This window comes from Mus caroli, chromosome 17 (assembly GCF_900094665.2).
Source record: "Mus caroli chromosome 17, CAROLI_EIJ_v1.1, whole genome shotgun sequence".
Classification (NCBI taxonomy): domain Eukaryota; kingdom Metazoa; phylum Chordata; class Mammalia; order Rodentia; family Muridae; genus Mus; species Mus caroli.
Genome location: NC_034586.1, coordinates 24,253,286 through 24,267,235, shown reverse-complemented (window position 1 = coordinate 24,267,235; position 13,950 = coordinate 24,253,286). Strand labels below are relative to the sequence as shown.

The 13,950-nt window shown below is 48.3% G+C and overlaps 1 protein-coding gene across 7 annotated transcripts in view; it reads left to right on the top strand.

The window, feature by feature from the left end:
• The window catches only part of Fkbp5 (FKBP prolyl isomerase 5), a 116,387-nt gene extending 102,744 nt beyond the window's left edge, over window positions 1–13,643 (top strand). For all 7 annotated transcript variants that reach the window (XM_029471442.1, XM_029471443.1, XM_029471446.1 and 4 more), the window contains 5 exons: window positions 750–840; window positions 1,555–1,638; window positions 5,441–5,626; window positions 9,822–10,061; window positions 11,531–13,643. In XM_029471442.1, the coding sequence (XP_029327302.1) occupies window positions 750–840; window positions 1,555–1,638; window positions 5,441–5,626; window positions 9,822–10,061; window positions 11,531–11,635 (706 nt within the window). In that variant the 3' untranslated portion in view covers window positions 11,636–13,643. The remainder of the gene's footprint in view (window positions 1–749; window positions 841–1,554; window positions 1,639–5,440; window positions 5,627–9,821; window positions 10,062–11,530) is intronic.
• Window positions 13,644–13,950: the final 307 nt, after the last annotated feature.

Genomic DNA, 13,950 nt, shown 5'->3' with positions numbered 1-13,950 from the left:
TCTTTCTTTTTTTCCGAGACAGGGTTTCTCTGTATAGCCCTGGCTGTCCTGGAACTCACTTTGTAGACCAGGCTGGCCTTGAACTCACAGAGATCCATCTATCTGCCTCTGTCCCCCAAGTGCTGGGATCAAAGATGCGTGCCACCATGCACATGTGCCTTTTAAAGTCTTTAATGCCACAGACTTTAGGAACACGAGAGCAGTTGTCTTGGCTAATGTGTTGCCCCCTGCAGCTTTTCTGATTGGAGGTAGTACTCTTGGAAGTTGACCCTTCCTTAAAGTGAAAAGCTTTAAGGTGGGAAAGGGTTCCTGTGGGGGAGGGAGTGGTGAGGGAGCTGGGGTAAAATGAGAAATGCTATATACAAGTACGAAACTGTAACAGAACAGCAAACACAATTGTAATAAAATAGCAAAAACTGTTAAAAGTATTCAGATGGAATTATAGTGATTTTTACTACTATAATAATTATAGTAATGGACTCTTCTGTCCTTTCTGCTCATAAAGCTTAAAGAAAAAAGTCCTTGTAACCAAACAGAAAAGAATAAAGTCTAAAACCAGGCATCGATATTGAACAGAATGCTAAGCACACTGTCCCAGGGAGTACAGGAATTGTGCGCCTGCGCTAGGAGAACACGTGCTACGAGAACACGATGCAGCAGGTCTCAGGAAACCACAGCAGGGATTCCACACCTCAGAAAATCAAAGTATACCAGTCCTCCTGAGTCTTGTTTTTTCCTCTCCGTTTCAGCTATGGTTTTGGAGAAGCCGGGAAGCCTAAGTTTGGCATTGACCCCAATGCTGAGCTTATGTACGAGGTCACCCTTAAGAGCTTCGAGAAGGTGAGCAAACCCAACTTCTCTAAAGCCATGGTGGGGTCTTCTCATCCTGTGCGGGAACGGTGCGGTAGATGGCTTGGCTACAGAGTGTTTATTTCTGTGCTTGCTTGTCTTCATCCGTGACTCTTGTCCCCCACACTTCTGCTGCGAGCATGGGAAGCTGACACAACACAGCTGATGCAGGAGAGGAGCTGGTGTTCTTATTTTTTACTGTGTGTTAGCCTTTTTTTTTCTTTCACTTGTGGGTAGAATCCAAGGCTTGTTCCTGTATTTGCTCCTAGGCTTTTTCTTTTTGTTCTTTTTTCCTGAGTTGAGGACAAAAAAGTTCACGTACTGCCAAGCAGCTCCTTAGGGGAGTTGGGGTGCAGCCTTTCAGTGCTGAAGGAATTGCACACTCCACGGGAGTTACAAAGAGGCCTCCGCTGGGGCTCCAGGTTACAATCCCAATGTCTCTAGGGAGAGAGGCTTGCTTTGTCACCCTCAAAATGCAGTCTGTGAGAGTGCTCCATGCTTGTGTTCCTTGGACAACACGGGTCAGAGCACAGCTTGCTGTGGCACGTGCTCTTAGTGGAACACCAGTGCATTGGCCTGCCGGTATCCCGGCAGCGGCCCACAGTTGCTGGGGTCTCGTAGAGACCGCTGCTGTTTGTCCCCCAGGCATGAGCTGCTGCGTTTCCTCCTCTCCTCAGCTAACTGACGCCACAAATCTCTACACAGGCCAAAGAATCCTGGGAGATGGACACCAAAGAAAAGCTGGCGCAGGCTGCCATCGTGAAAGAGAAGGGAACTGTGTACTTCAAGGTGTGTGAGTCTCTCTAAGTCCTTTCCATGTGGGGATACCTACCCAGTATCCATCAACACCCTGTGCTGAGCCACCCCCTCAGTTCTTATAGGCCTGCTGTGCTCTGTAGGAGGGTTAGTGAGCAGAGTGAGGTCGTGTGCAGGAGGTCATGCAGGGCCTCTTCTGTGTGCTCTGTGTGCTGTGAGCAGGTGGAGCTTCCTCAGGAGCAGGCGAGGTGGACCAGATCTGGCTCACTGAGTGTGTGTGTCACAGGTCAGAGTTCACAGGGGCGGGCTCCAGCCCGCTCCCCTGACGGGTGAGACAGGAAAGGACTTGCAGGTCCTCAGGTCACTTTGGATGACCTCTCTCAGGTCACCGTGCTGTGCCTGTTTCTGTGCAATTGCAATGAAGGCAAGCCTCCTCCTGATTGTTTTAATTACAATTTTCAATTGAAAAATTTTTTAGGTTGGAGAGATGGCTCAGCAGTTAAGAGCATTGGCTGCTTTTCCAGAGGTTCTGAGTTAAATTCCCAGCACCTACATGGCGGCTCACAGCCATCTGTACAGGGATCTGATGCTCTCTTCTGACATGCACGTGCGCTTGTGCAGAGTACTCATACATAAAATAAGTAAACAAAAAATAAAAACATCTTAAAAATGTCTTAAAACATTTTTGCTCTTTAAATTAAAACAGCAGCTTTCACAGCAAATATCCTCAAAATAAATGTTTAATATTTAAGGTTTTATCAAGAAATATATATTACTTATCAGTACCACTATTAACTGAGCAACAAGATAAAGATGCCATTAATGATACTGGCTGGGTACCAAAAAGGCCCTGCAGACCGACATGGATGGTATAGCATCCAGGGATGACCAGGCTCGGCCTTCCCAAGAACCTGATGAAGAGAAAACACTGAGCCTTGTGGTAGCCACAGTGATATGATGTCACTTACAGCTGCCCCGGGGAATTACTGCTTCTCCAGAGCCCTGTCCTCAGGACCCAGGAACCAGTGCTTTATCCCCGCAGGGCTGACACCCACACTCATTAAGTGAAATTTCGGAGTGCTGTGCCCATTGCTTGCCAGCCCACTTCCAAATTCCCGCTGTCTCCACATCAAGTGAAGGGCTTCTCAATGAGTGTTCAGAGCGGGCAGTCTTCTGCTGGGCCAAGTGATGCTGTGCAAGTGGCTGACTCCTGTCTCTGCCTTGTAGTGTGGAGACCCAAGCCAGAAGCCAGCTTTGTTGGCACACCTTTAAGCACAGGGCTCTGGAGGCAAGTGTATGTATGTGAGTTTGAGGCCAGCCTGGCCTACAGAGCAAATTCCAAACAGCTAGGGCAATACAGTGAGTCCCTGCCTCAAAAAAAAAAAAGGACTTGGAGGGAACCCAAGTTTTCTTTGCTTTTTCTTTCTTTAAACACAATTGTTGGGGGTTTTGTTTGTTGTTGGGTTTTTTATAGTACTATAAAGCAGAGGCCTGAGGCCTCTTCATGAGCCTCTGTACTTAGAAATGCTGTCACATCTACTGCTGACTTACATTAGAGGGTTGGAACAAGAACACCATGTGGGACGACTGCAGAACTGTGGGGCCATAGTCACCTCAAAAGAAACACTGGCAGAGACAGAGTGTATTTGTAACAAAGTTATAAACTAACGTATGACTCATGGGCAGCCAAGCAGATGGCGATAGGAGCCCTGAGCAGGGATCTGGAGATGGAGCTGTCCCTTCCATGTCATTGAGGCTACTCACCTGTGTTGCAGGGAGCCTTTCAGGGGTGATAAGTATATTTCAACATGTTTCCCTAAAATGACCAATCTGGATAAAATCTGGATCACCAGTCACACATACGGAACACATTATTTTTAACATGTAATTTGATAGACAGGATCTTTCAAAACATCAGTCTGTTGGAGAAAAAAAATTAATGAAAGGTTCAAAATCACTGACCTAAGACTTACCCCAGAATGTCTCTGAACATTTTGTCTCACCAAGCACTTCCTGGAGGCACCTTCCTATTCTAGGTGAGGAGCAGGGCACCGCCCCCCCCCCGCCCCGCTAGTCAGGCTGCCTGCTTCAGAGGCTGGAGGACTGCCTCTGTCTGCTGTCCCTTCTCCCTTCAAAGTTTAAGGAGCCTTTCTTTTGGCTGTGCTGCTCTGGCCAGCATCATCTTCCCAGAGTTTCTGACGTGATGTGTGCCATGTGCAGTGTGCAGAGTGTGGGTGACTGTAGGGACAGGCTGGACTACAGTTCTGTGTCCCATAACATCTGCATGATCTATTCACCTGCCGGGCCCACTTCAGCTGTGGGCAGAGAGGGACTGAATGTGGTATTTAGACTGACGTTGAAACATCCTTTCAACCTCCAAACACTCATGCAGAGACACAGAAAGCACTGTCCTCATCCGGTTCTGAAAGTCACTGTCCCGGGCACTGGTTGCACTGTCACTGCACAAGGGAAGGCTAAGGACGCTCTGCTGTGTGCGGGCATCTTGCGCCCCCTAGTGCTCCTTGGGAAGGAAGTGTGGCCGCGGCTGGCTGATTGTGCTTGAGAGCTGGAGTGTTATAGGAAGAGCTCTGCAGCGTCATGGCTCCCTCTCCCAAGTGCAGTCAGGTCTGGCTGCCCTTGTACAGTCGTACAGGAAGGGTCCTCTGTATTCAAGCTTGTAATTACTGTGCAGAAAAGAACCGTCACCTATATTCCAGGTTTACTCGTGTTGTTACAAGCTGCCATTCTGTGGTGCAGCTGTACCTACAGTAGTCAGCACGCTGTCTCCACCCCACAATTTGTTGTTTAGGGCATGTGCTATGTACAGCATTCAGTGTTTACAACTCTCAGAACTCATTAGTCAGCAGGACCATATCTAGAGTCTGGTTTCTCTGAAACAGCGCCTCACAGGGGTCACATATCAGATATCAGGTGTCTACGTTATGATTCATAACAGTAGCAAAATTACAGTTATGAAGTAGCATCAAAAATCGTTTTATGGTTGGGAGTTTTATGGTTATGAAAAACTGTCTTAAGGGGTCACAGTGTTAGGAAGGCTGAGAAGCACTGCCTGGGAGCTGAGGCAGGAAGACTGAGTTTGGCACTAGACTTGTCAATTTAGCAAGGCCTTTTCTGTGTGAAATAAAAACATCAGCCTGGAAATAGAGCAGGGATGGTGCTTGCTTAGTATGCATGAGGCCTTGGTACGGCGGAGGAAGCTGCTAGACCAGACAAGAGCAGGACAGTCTCTCACACGGTAAGCTTGCTCTTTAGGGTTATGTACACTGTGTGCTACCAATGGCCGTGGTCAGCACAGGGCACTCTGGCCCACCCACTCTTAACAATCACATGGTGCCAGGGTAGAACCCCAGCACTGCAGCTCTGCTGTGCTGCCTGCTGCTTTCACTGCTACTGAGAGCGGAGCGTTTGCACAATCTGCTTTAGACGGGCCTGCTGTGTGGGGACTGCCAGTTACCATATTGCAATATTTACTATCAGTGCTGAATGCCAAGAGAAAAGAGGAAAGTCACCTCCTCTTCCATAAGCCAAATGGCTCACCATCCTTTTGAAAGACTGAGGAATGTTGGTTCCAAACAGTGTAACCTCCTGCTGCCAGGCTGAAAGAGCACCGAAGCAGCCGTGCGGTGGCATTACCCTGGTCCAGACCACCTCACAGGCCAGCAGAGCTTCTGCAGAACTAGGGAGGGACAGGAGATAGAGTGGGGCTGACGTGCAGAACTATTCCGTGTGAGCACCCGGCTGAGGCAGGCCACGCTCACACTTCACTGCATCCTTTCCAGATGGATACAAGTTGTTTGGGGCTTTTTTCTCCTAGGGAGGCAAGTACACACAGGCCGTGATTCAGTACAGGAAGATAGTGTCCTGGCTGGAGATGGAATATGGCCTGTCAGAGAAGGAGTCCAAAGCCTCAGAGTCGTTCCTCCTCGCAGCCTTCCTGAACCTGGCTATGTGCTACCTGAAGCTGCAAGAGTACAACAAAGTCGTGGAGTGCTGCAACAAGGTGGGTGAGCCGTACTTCACTCTCCGTTTATCTGTATGGCACCTCTGCCCCCTTCAGGCTATTTCTCTGTGGTCAGCATGAGCTGGGACGCCATAAAGGATGGGGCTTTCTGTGCACTACTTTTATCCTGCATTTTACATAAAGCCATTAACAGAATTGATAAGAGTCTTCATCTGTGGTCTTCCTTACCCTGGTCCTTTGTGGGAGAGGAGACAAAGAGCCTTGAGGTTCCCTCTTTATTGTTTTGTTTGCAAGGCTGGGGATTGAACCCAGGGCACTGTGCTTGCTAGGCAAACACTTTACCACTGAGCCATACAGCCTACCCCCAGTGACGCCACACTTCCTCATTTCTAATCCTTCTAATCCTTTGAAACAGTTCCATTCCCTGGTGATGATGTGTTCAAATATATAAGCCTATTGGGGGTGGGGGCATTCTTATTCAGAGCATTTACCACAATGGTTAATGCCTATGGTCTCAGCATTTGAGAGGCAAAACAGAAGAATTGAGAGTTCAAGGCTGGCCTGGGCTACATGAGTTCTTGTCTCAAAAAATAAATATTGTCAAGATAGCTCAGCTGGTAAGGGTACTTGCTCTCAAGCCTGATGACAGGAGTTTGATTCCTAGGACCTACATGGGAAAGAAAGAGCAACTTTGTCATATGTCCTCTGGCCTCTTCCCTTCTTCATAGTATTACATGTGCATACATAAAGGTAATAATAACATATTATTTTAGAGATTTATTGATTTTATGTGTATGAGGATGCTGTACCTGCCCACCAGAAGAGGGCAGCAGACCTCATTACAGATGGTTCTGAGCCATCATGTGGTTGCTGGGACTTGAACTCAGAATCCCTGGAAGAGCAGTCAGTGCTCTTAACTGCTGCGCCATCTTTCTAGCACAATAATACATTTTTTAAAAACAACAAAAAATAGATAAAAAGTGGCAGAAAAGACATTTTATATGAGTTTAGTTGGCTTGTTTATTTTGTTTTTATCACATTAGACTAAATTTTTGCCTTGAGAGAGGAATATTATTGTTAATTATGCTTTTTAAAGTTTGTGCTGTTTTTTTTAAATATATAGCTGTTACAAAGTTCAGAATTTAAGCACACAAGAAAGCCCAGCTATCCAAAAAAAAAAAATCCAGGCAGTTGTGGCTCATGCTTTTAATCCCAGCACTTGGGAGGCAGAGGCAGGCAGATTTCTGAGTTCGAGGACAGCCAGGGCTACACAGAGAAACCCTGACTCGAAAAAACAAAGAAAAAGAAAAAAAGCCCAGCTATAAAATTCCCATCAACTTTCTCTCCCAAAGCCACTCATTTAAAGATTTACTTTATCTTTAAAATATTTATACATGTGTGTTATCTGTATGTGGTGTGTGTGTGTGTGTATGCGCAGGTGCTCCCTGAGTCCGGCGGAGGGAGTCTGATTGTTAGAGCTTGAGTCCCAGGCAGCTATGATAAGGTTGCTGGGCTGCTGGGAACTGAACTCGAGGCTTCTGCAAGAGCCATGGTCTTAGCCCGGGAATGGCTTCTCCAATCCTTTAGACATTTACTATGGTGGGAGAGGCTGTCTGCGTGTGCGTGTGCACATGGTACACACATGGGCGGCCTGGGGTCAGTTCTCCTTCCCCCATGCGGAAGGATCAAGCTCACTGAAGCTCATCAGCAGGTGCCCTTCCCACTGAGTGTCTCACTCCCCTCCCAGAGCATCCTTCTCTATAGAGTCCTAGTTTTTCCAAATGAAGAATAACTGCTTTATTTTTTTCAGTCAAACTCTCATATCCCAATTTGACTTAAGACTTGCTTTGTAGCTGAACTTCTGGTCCTCCTGCCTCCACCTCCTGTTGGTGGTTTGTTTTGTTTATTTGTTTGTTTGTTTTGTTGTTAGTTTTTTGAGACAGGGTTTCTCTGTGTAGTCCTGGCTATCCTGGAACAAACTCAGAAATTCACCTGCCTCTGCCTCTGCCCACTGCCCAGCTGTTTGTTTTTAAGATAGGGATATGCCGGGCGTGGTGACGCACGTCTTTAATCCCAGCACTTGGGAGGCAGAGGCAGGCGGATTTCTGAGTTCAAGGCCAGCCTGGTCTACAAAGTGAGTTCCAGGACAGCCAGAGCTATACAGAAAAACCCTGTCTCGAAAAAAAAAAAAAAAAAAAGGAAAAAAGATAGGGATAAAATTCAGTATTTTGTATATACTAGGCAAGCTAAGATAAACCCCAGACTTTGCATATGTATTCTTAAATTAAAATATGTAGATTTAGGACTGGAAAGGTGGCTCAGAGGCTCACTGTGCAAAGAGTACTCACTGTGCAAGTATATAGGGCCCGAGTTCAGATCTTGGCACTCAACATACAAGCCTGGCCTAACCCACAGAAAATGGGAGCACTAAGTGGATCAGGATAGAGTATCATTAGGGCTCACTGGGAGCACTGAGTGGATCAAGATGGAGGATCACTAGGGCTCACTGGGAGCACTGAGTGGATCAGGATAGAGGATCACTAGGGCTCTCTGGGAGCACTGAGTGGATCAGGATAGAGGATCACTAGTGCTCGCTGGCTGCCAGTCTCTCTGAAAACTTGAAAATTGTGAGCTCTAGGTTCAAAAGAAATAAAGCAGAGAATAAAAGGGAAGATACCTGTCGTGCGTGTGTGTGTGTGTGTGTGTGTGTGTGTGTGTGTGTGTGTGTGCGCTCTCGCAGATGCATCTTATACATGTATAATACACAACACACACATACACACACACACACACACACACACACAAAATATATATATAAACTAAATAGAGAAAGATCCATTCTATGAACCATGGAGTTTTACTTAACTGATCCTCACAGGAAGATTTTCAGGGCTTGGTTTTATTATAAGGGTCATAATAATTCTAAGAGTTGTAAGAAAGGCTATCCAGTGTTTCTCTACACATGCTTTTGGGGTGTTTCCACAGGATAAATTACTAGAAGTGCTAGAGATGAGCACATTTAAAACTTGAGGGGTTAAGAAAAATGACTCGGAGGGTAAAGTGCCTGTGGTGCGAGTGTGAGGACCCAAGCTTTGTCTCTGGCGCCCACTAAAGCTGTATGAGGAGCTGGAAAGCTGGCTCAGTGGTTAAGGGCACATAGTGGCTTATAGTCGTCTGTACTCAAGTTCCAGGGAATCCAACTACCTTTCTAAGCAGTGCACAGAGATATATGCCAACAAAATACACACACACACACACACACACACACACACATTCCAGGCTGCCCGTGATGGTAATATCAGTGTTGGCTCACTAGGTGGCCAGCCCACCCTATTCAGCAAACCCCAGGCTAGTTAGGGGTTAGCCTAGTCTCAAAAAACAAGGTGGACATCTCCTAAAGAATGACATCAGAGATGGATGGATATCTGCCCTACTTACACACGAACACACACACACACACACACACACACACACACACACACACACTGGGTGGGGACTGCTTGGCTTATAGTTAGTTCAAAGGATTCAATTCTGGTTTGGCTGGCTGGTGCTGTGAGCAGAGAATGGTGCAGAAGGACAGAACAGAGCAGACCTCTTGCTTCCTAGAACCCAGGACGCAGAGAGACCCAGGGAGAAGATGTGCCTTTTAAAGCATACCTCTAGGGCCAGGCACTCCAATGGCAGGGACAAGTGGATCACTGAGTGAGAGGCCAGCCTGGTCTACATAGTAAGACCCTGTTTGAAAAAAATAAAAAAGGTACACTCCTGGTACCTTCCTCTAAGTGGTTCTCAACCTTGTAATGCTGAGACCCTTTAATACAGCTCCTCACGTTGTGGTGACCCCCACCATACAATGATTTCATGGCTGCTTCATAACTGACTTTGCTACTGTTACGAATCATAGTGTAAACATCTGAGCTAGGCGTGGTGGCGCACGCCTTTAATCCCAGCACTTGGGAGGCAGAGGCAGGCGGATTTCTGAATTCAACGCCAGCCTGGTCTACAGAGTGGGTTCCAGTCAAAGCTCTCAGCACCATCAGGGGCTCAAGCTTCACCCCTGAGCTGGAGACATTTTATACTCAAATACTGACAAGTGGGTGGGCCGTGGTCTGATTGTTGCGTGACCCTTGTTCTGCTCACCTCCATGTGATTGTGCTGCCTCAGCACTGAGGTGACAGGAGCAGCAGTTGTCCCTTCCAACCTGTGACCTACCCACCTGTCCTTCTGTTCTTAGGCCCTTGGACTGGACAGTGCCAATGAGAAAGGCTTGTACAGAAGGGGCGAGGCCCAGCTGCTCATGAATGACTTTGAGTCGGCCAAGGGCGACTTCGAGAAAGTGTTGGCAGTCAATCCTCAGAACAGGGCCGCGCGCCTGCAGATCTCCATGTGCCAGAGGAAGGCGAAGGAGCACAACGAGCGGGACCGCAGGGTGTACGCCAACATGTTCAAGAAGTTCGCAGAGCAGGACGCAAAGGTAGTGTGCCCACAGCTCCAGGCTTGTAAGGACGCTAGCCTAGGGACAAGGTTGGACAGCCGGGCTGGAAGAAATAAGACTTAGGAAGGGACTCCATGTGGGTAGAGACACAGGTGGGAGGCCCTGACACGTCCCTGAGAGCTGAGGGCTGACTCCTGAGGTGGAACAGTGTTCTTCTTGTTCTCTGTTTTGTTCTTAAAATGGTTTCTCTTTGTGGACCCAGCTAGCTCATCTCAGAGATCCTCCTGCCTCTGGCGATGAGGGTTAGGATTATAGGCATCTGCCACCAAACCAAATTCTCTTGTTATTTTTAAAAAAATAAATAAGGAGTTACAGAGACAAAGTGTGGAGCAGAGACTGAAAGAATGACCATCCAGAGACTGCCCCACTTGCGGATCCATCCCATAAACAACCACCAAACCTACTATGGCAGATTCCAACAAGAGCTCGCTGACAAGGAGCCTGATATAGCTGTCTCATGAGAGACTCTGCCAGTACCTGACTAATACAGAAGTGGATGCTCACAGCCATCCATTAGACGGAGCACAGGGCCCCCAATGAAGGAGCTAGAGAAACTACCCAAGGAGCTGAAGGGGTTTACAGCCCCCTAGGAGGAACAACAATATGAACTAACCAGTACCCCCAGAGCTCCCTGAGACTAAACCACCAATCAAAGAAAACACACGGAGAGACTCATGGTTCTAGCTGCATATGTAGCAGAGGATGGCCTAGTGGGTCATCAATGGAAGGAGAGACCCTTGGTCCTGTGAAGGCTCTATGCCCCAGTATAGGGGAATGCCAGGGCCAGGAATAGGAGTTGGGTGGGTTGGGGAGCAGGGGGAGGGGAGAGGGATAAGGGAATTTTCAGAGGGGAAACTAGGAAAGGCGATAACATTTGAAATGTAAATAAAGAAAATATCTAATAATTAATTAGTTAAAAATAAATAAATGCAGCCAGGCAGTGGGAGCGCACACCTTTGATCCCAGCGCCTGAGAAGCAGAGGACAAGGTAGGCAGTTGTCTGAACGGGAGGCCAGCCAGGTCTACACACACAGAGAAACCCTGTCTGGAAAAAAATGACAACAGCCCTAAGCCCTTCAGTGTTGTTTCTCTGGGGAGACTTCCTAGTAAAGTCCAGGTTGGATTGGAAACGGGTGTGCCTGTGGTGGCCTTTAGTGTATTCTCTGCTGTCATCGGGAGCCTCCATAGAAGTGGGTGTGTCTGAACACAGGTCAACTTCCTGCCCCATGGCCACCCTGTGGTCCCAGGTCTGTCCTCCATCTTCAGCTATGAGTAGCTCAAGGACTTGAGCTACTCAGCAGCTGCCTGAGGTAGGCAGCTCCTCATTGCCTGCCACCCCTACTTAGCCCATGTGCACCCCAGATCCAAGCGTACACACTTGCTGTAGACCTGATGGACCATCTCGGAAGGCAGGGCTTGATTGAGCTCCTCTCCTCCTCTCACCTCAGGAGGAAGCCAGCAAAGCTGGGAGCAAGAAGGCTGTAGAAGGAGCCGCTGTCAAACAACACGAGAGTCAGACCATGGAAGAAGGAAAGGCCAAAGGCCATGTATGACGCCGCGCCAAGGAGGGAAGAGAGTCCTAATGAACTCGGCCCTCCTCACTGGGCTCGCCCCCAACTCAGGACTGAACAGTGTTTAGTGTAAGGTTTGTTACAGTCTCTGTGATTCTGGAAGCAAATGGCATACCAGTAGCTTCCCAAATGACCACCTGCTGCTGCGGGGCGGGGCGGGGGGAGGGGGGGACATGCCAGGAAACAGCAGAGAAGGCCGCTAGTGTGAAGAGACCAGGCCAGCAGCTCAGTCCAGCCCATTTCAGTTTGTCACCTTTCAGTGTCCAGCACAGCGTCCCTGTGAACCTAGGGCCCAGCTGCTGTGGGTTCTACATCTGCACTAGGGTCACACTGCAGAAACCCTTGATAAAACAAACTCAGTGATCTCTGCTTTCCTATTGGTGGGCATGGCAGGGGCGGGTGATGAGATTTGTTTAGCACTGACTGACTGGCCTGCTACGAACACAGGCCCACAGCCAGGGGCTCCCTGGTCCACAGCTGGGTCTCAGGCCCCTTGCCTGCCTTCCAAGTCCTTTCTCAGACTCTTGAGTGTGGCTTTCTGTCCTAGCCAGCATGTCCCACAGACTCTGTCGTTCCTCCAACGCCCGTCATTAGTGACAGCTTTCTCTCTGAGTTTCTGTGGTGTGGAGAGTGGGCAGAAGATGGCTTATCTTTCCCGCTGTCTGCCCCTCTCAAGGACGATATTAGCGCTCAGCCATCCCCACCCAGCGCAGCTGCTCAGCCTCGTGATCCCACCTGCACCCTTGCTGTGCAGAACCTAAGGCTTGCTCCCGTCCCAGACTCGAGTGGACGGACGTCCATGTCCACCCAGGATTGACGAGTTGCTCTTTCTTTTATCATGGTTACCTACTTGTAAGCGTGTATGCTGCTTTTTGGAAGGAACTTCACACTCCTCTATCATGCAAAAATAGTTTTCAATTTTTACTTTTTAGCTTGGGTTTTGAAAGGCAAACTCTAGGAGGCTTAAAACGGGCAGTTACTCTTAAGGCGAGGTAGATCCCTCATCCTGCACCGCAGCCTCTGTATTCTGGTGGGAGCTGTAAGGGTTGCGGGCTTCCGGTGTCATGCATCAAGCCAAAGTCTCCAAAACGTGGGCATTGAATTAGGGCAAATCTTAAATAGTTTTGGAGTTGGATTTTAGTCCTACAGGTGATGATTGAGCGTGGCTGGCTTCTCCACAGTCTAAGGAACCCCTATGGGACACACCCACCACACCCAGTGACCCATGCACCTCTGCCTGGACAGCTCACTTCCAGCCCTAAGGACCACTGTGCTCAAGATGTGTGGCTGTAGTAAGACAGTCTCATGTCAGGCATTGAGTCAGAGCCTTCCTTCACACCTGCGGGACAGCGCTTCTGAGGCTCCAGTTCTGCTCTGCCCGAAGCAGGAGGGATGGGTTGTGAAAGAGTCTGGGATGTGACTGGGGCCCTCGCAACTCACACTCTGGCACTTTCGCCTCTTCCCATCCATGTTTGAGGGCCCTGGTCTCACCAGGAAGTGCAGAGCATGAGCCGCCTGTGTGTGTAACGCTCTAGTGTTTGTAGTTCTCTTCACTAGCCTTGCAGTGCCAGGGAGGCCGGGCTGGAATTTGAGCCTAACACGTTAGGATTTTACGGAAAGCTCTTTTTCCAGCTGTCTCCCAAGTGCGTATTGTGGGCCAAGGAGACTGGTATGGGAAGGGGGGATGGTCAAGGTTCCAAGCCAGAAATGGAAGGTGCCCAGCACCCCTGGATTTTACATGCTCTTGTATTCAGTAATCTCAGACAATTTACACGGAAATCAGAAGATGTCTTCAAATACCCTTAGACTGGATAGAGTGATGGGGAAGCAGATGATGCATTGAAATTTTGGTTTTTAAAAAATCACTTAGATGCTGGGAGTAATGGTGACACACACCCTTGATCCCGTGACCTGGGAGGCCCTGTCTCAAAACAAAACAAAACAAAAAATCATTTAGATGCATTTTGTGTTCCTTAAATAAATTTTTTAAAAAGTGGTTTTTCATTGTTCATGGCTTTTTGTTGTTGTTGTTGTTGTTGTTCATTTGATTTTTGAAGTTTACTTTTATCTCTGTGTGCTAGAGTTTTGTGTCCAGCTGCCCTTGGGGACCAGAAAGGGACTTTGAATCTCCTTGAAATGAAGATACAGTTGTTAGCCAGATGTGGGTGTTGAGAACTGAACCCAAGTCCTCTGAAAAGCAGGAAGTGAAGCCGGGCGTGGTGGCGCACGCCTTTAATCCCAGCACTCGGGAGGCAGAGGCAGGCGGATTTCTGAGTTCGAGGCCAGCCTGGTCTACA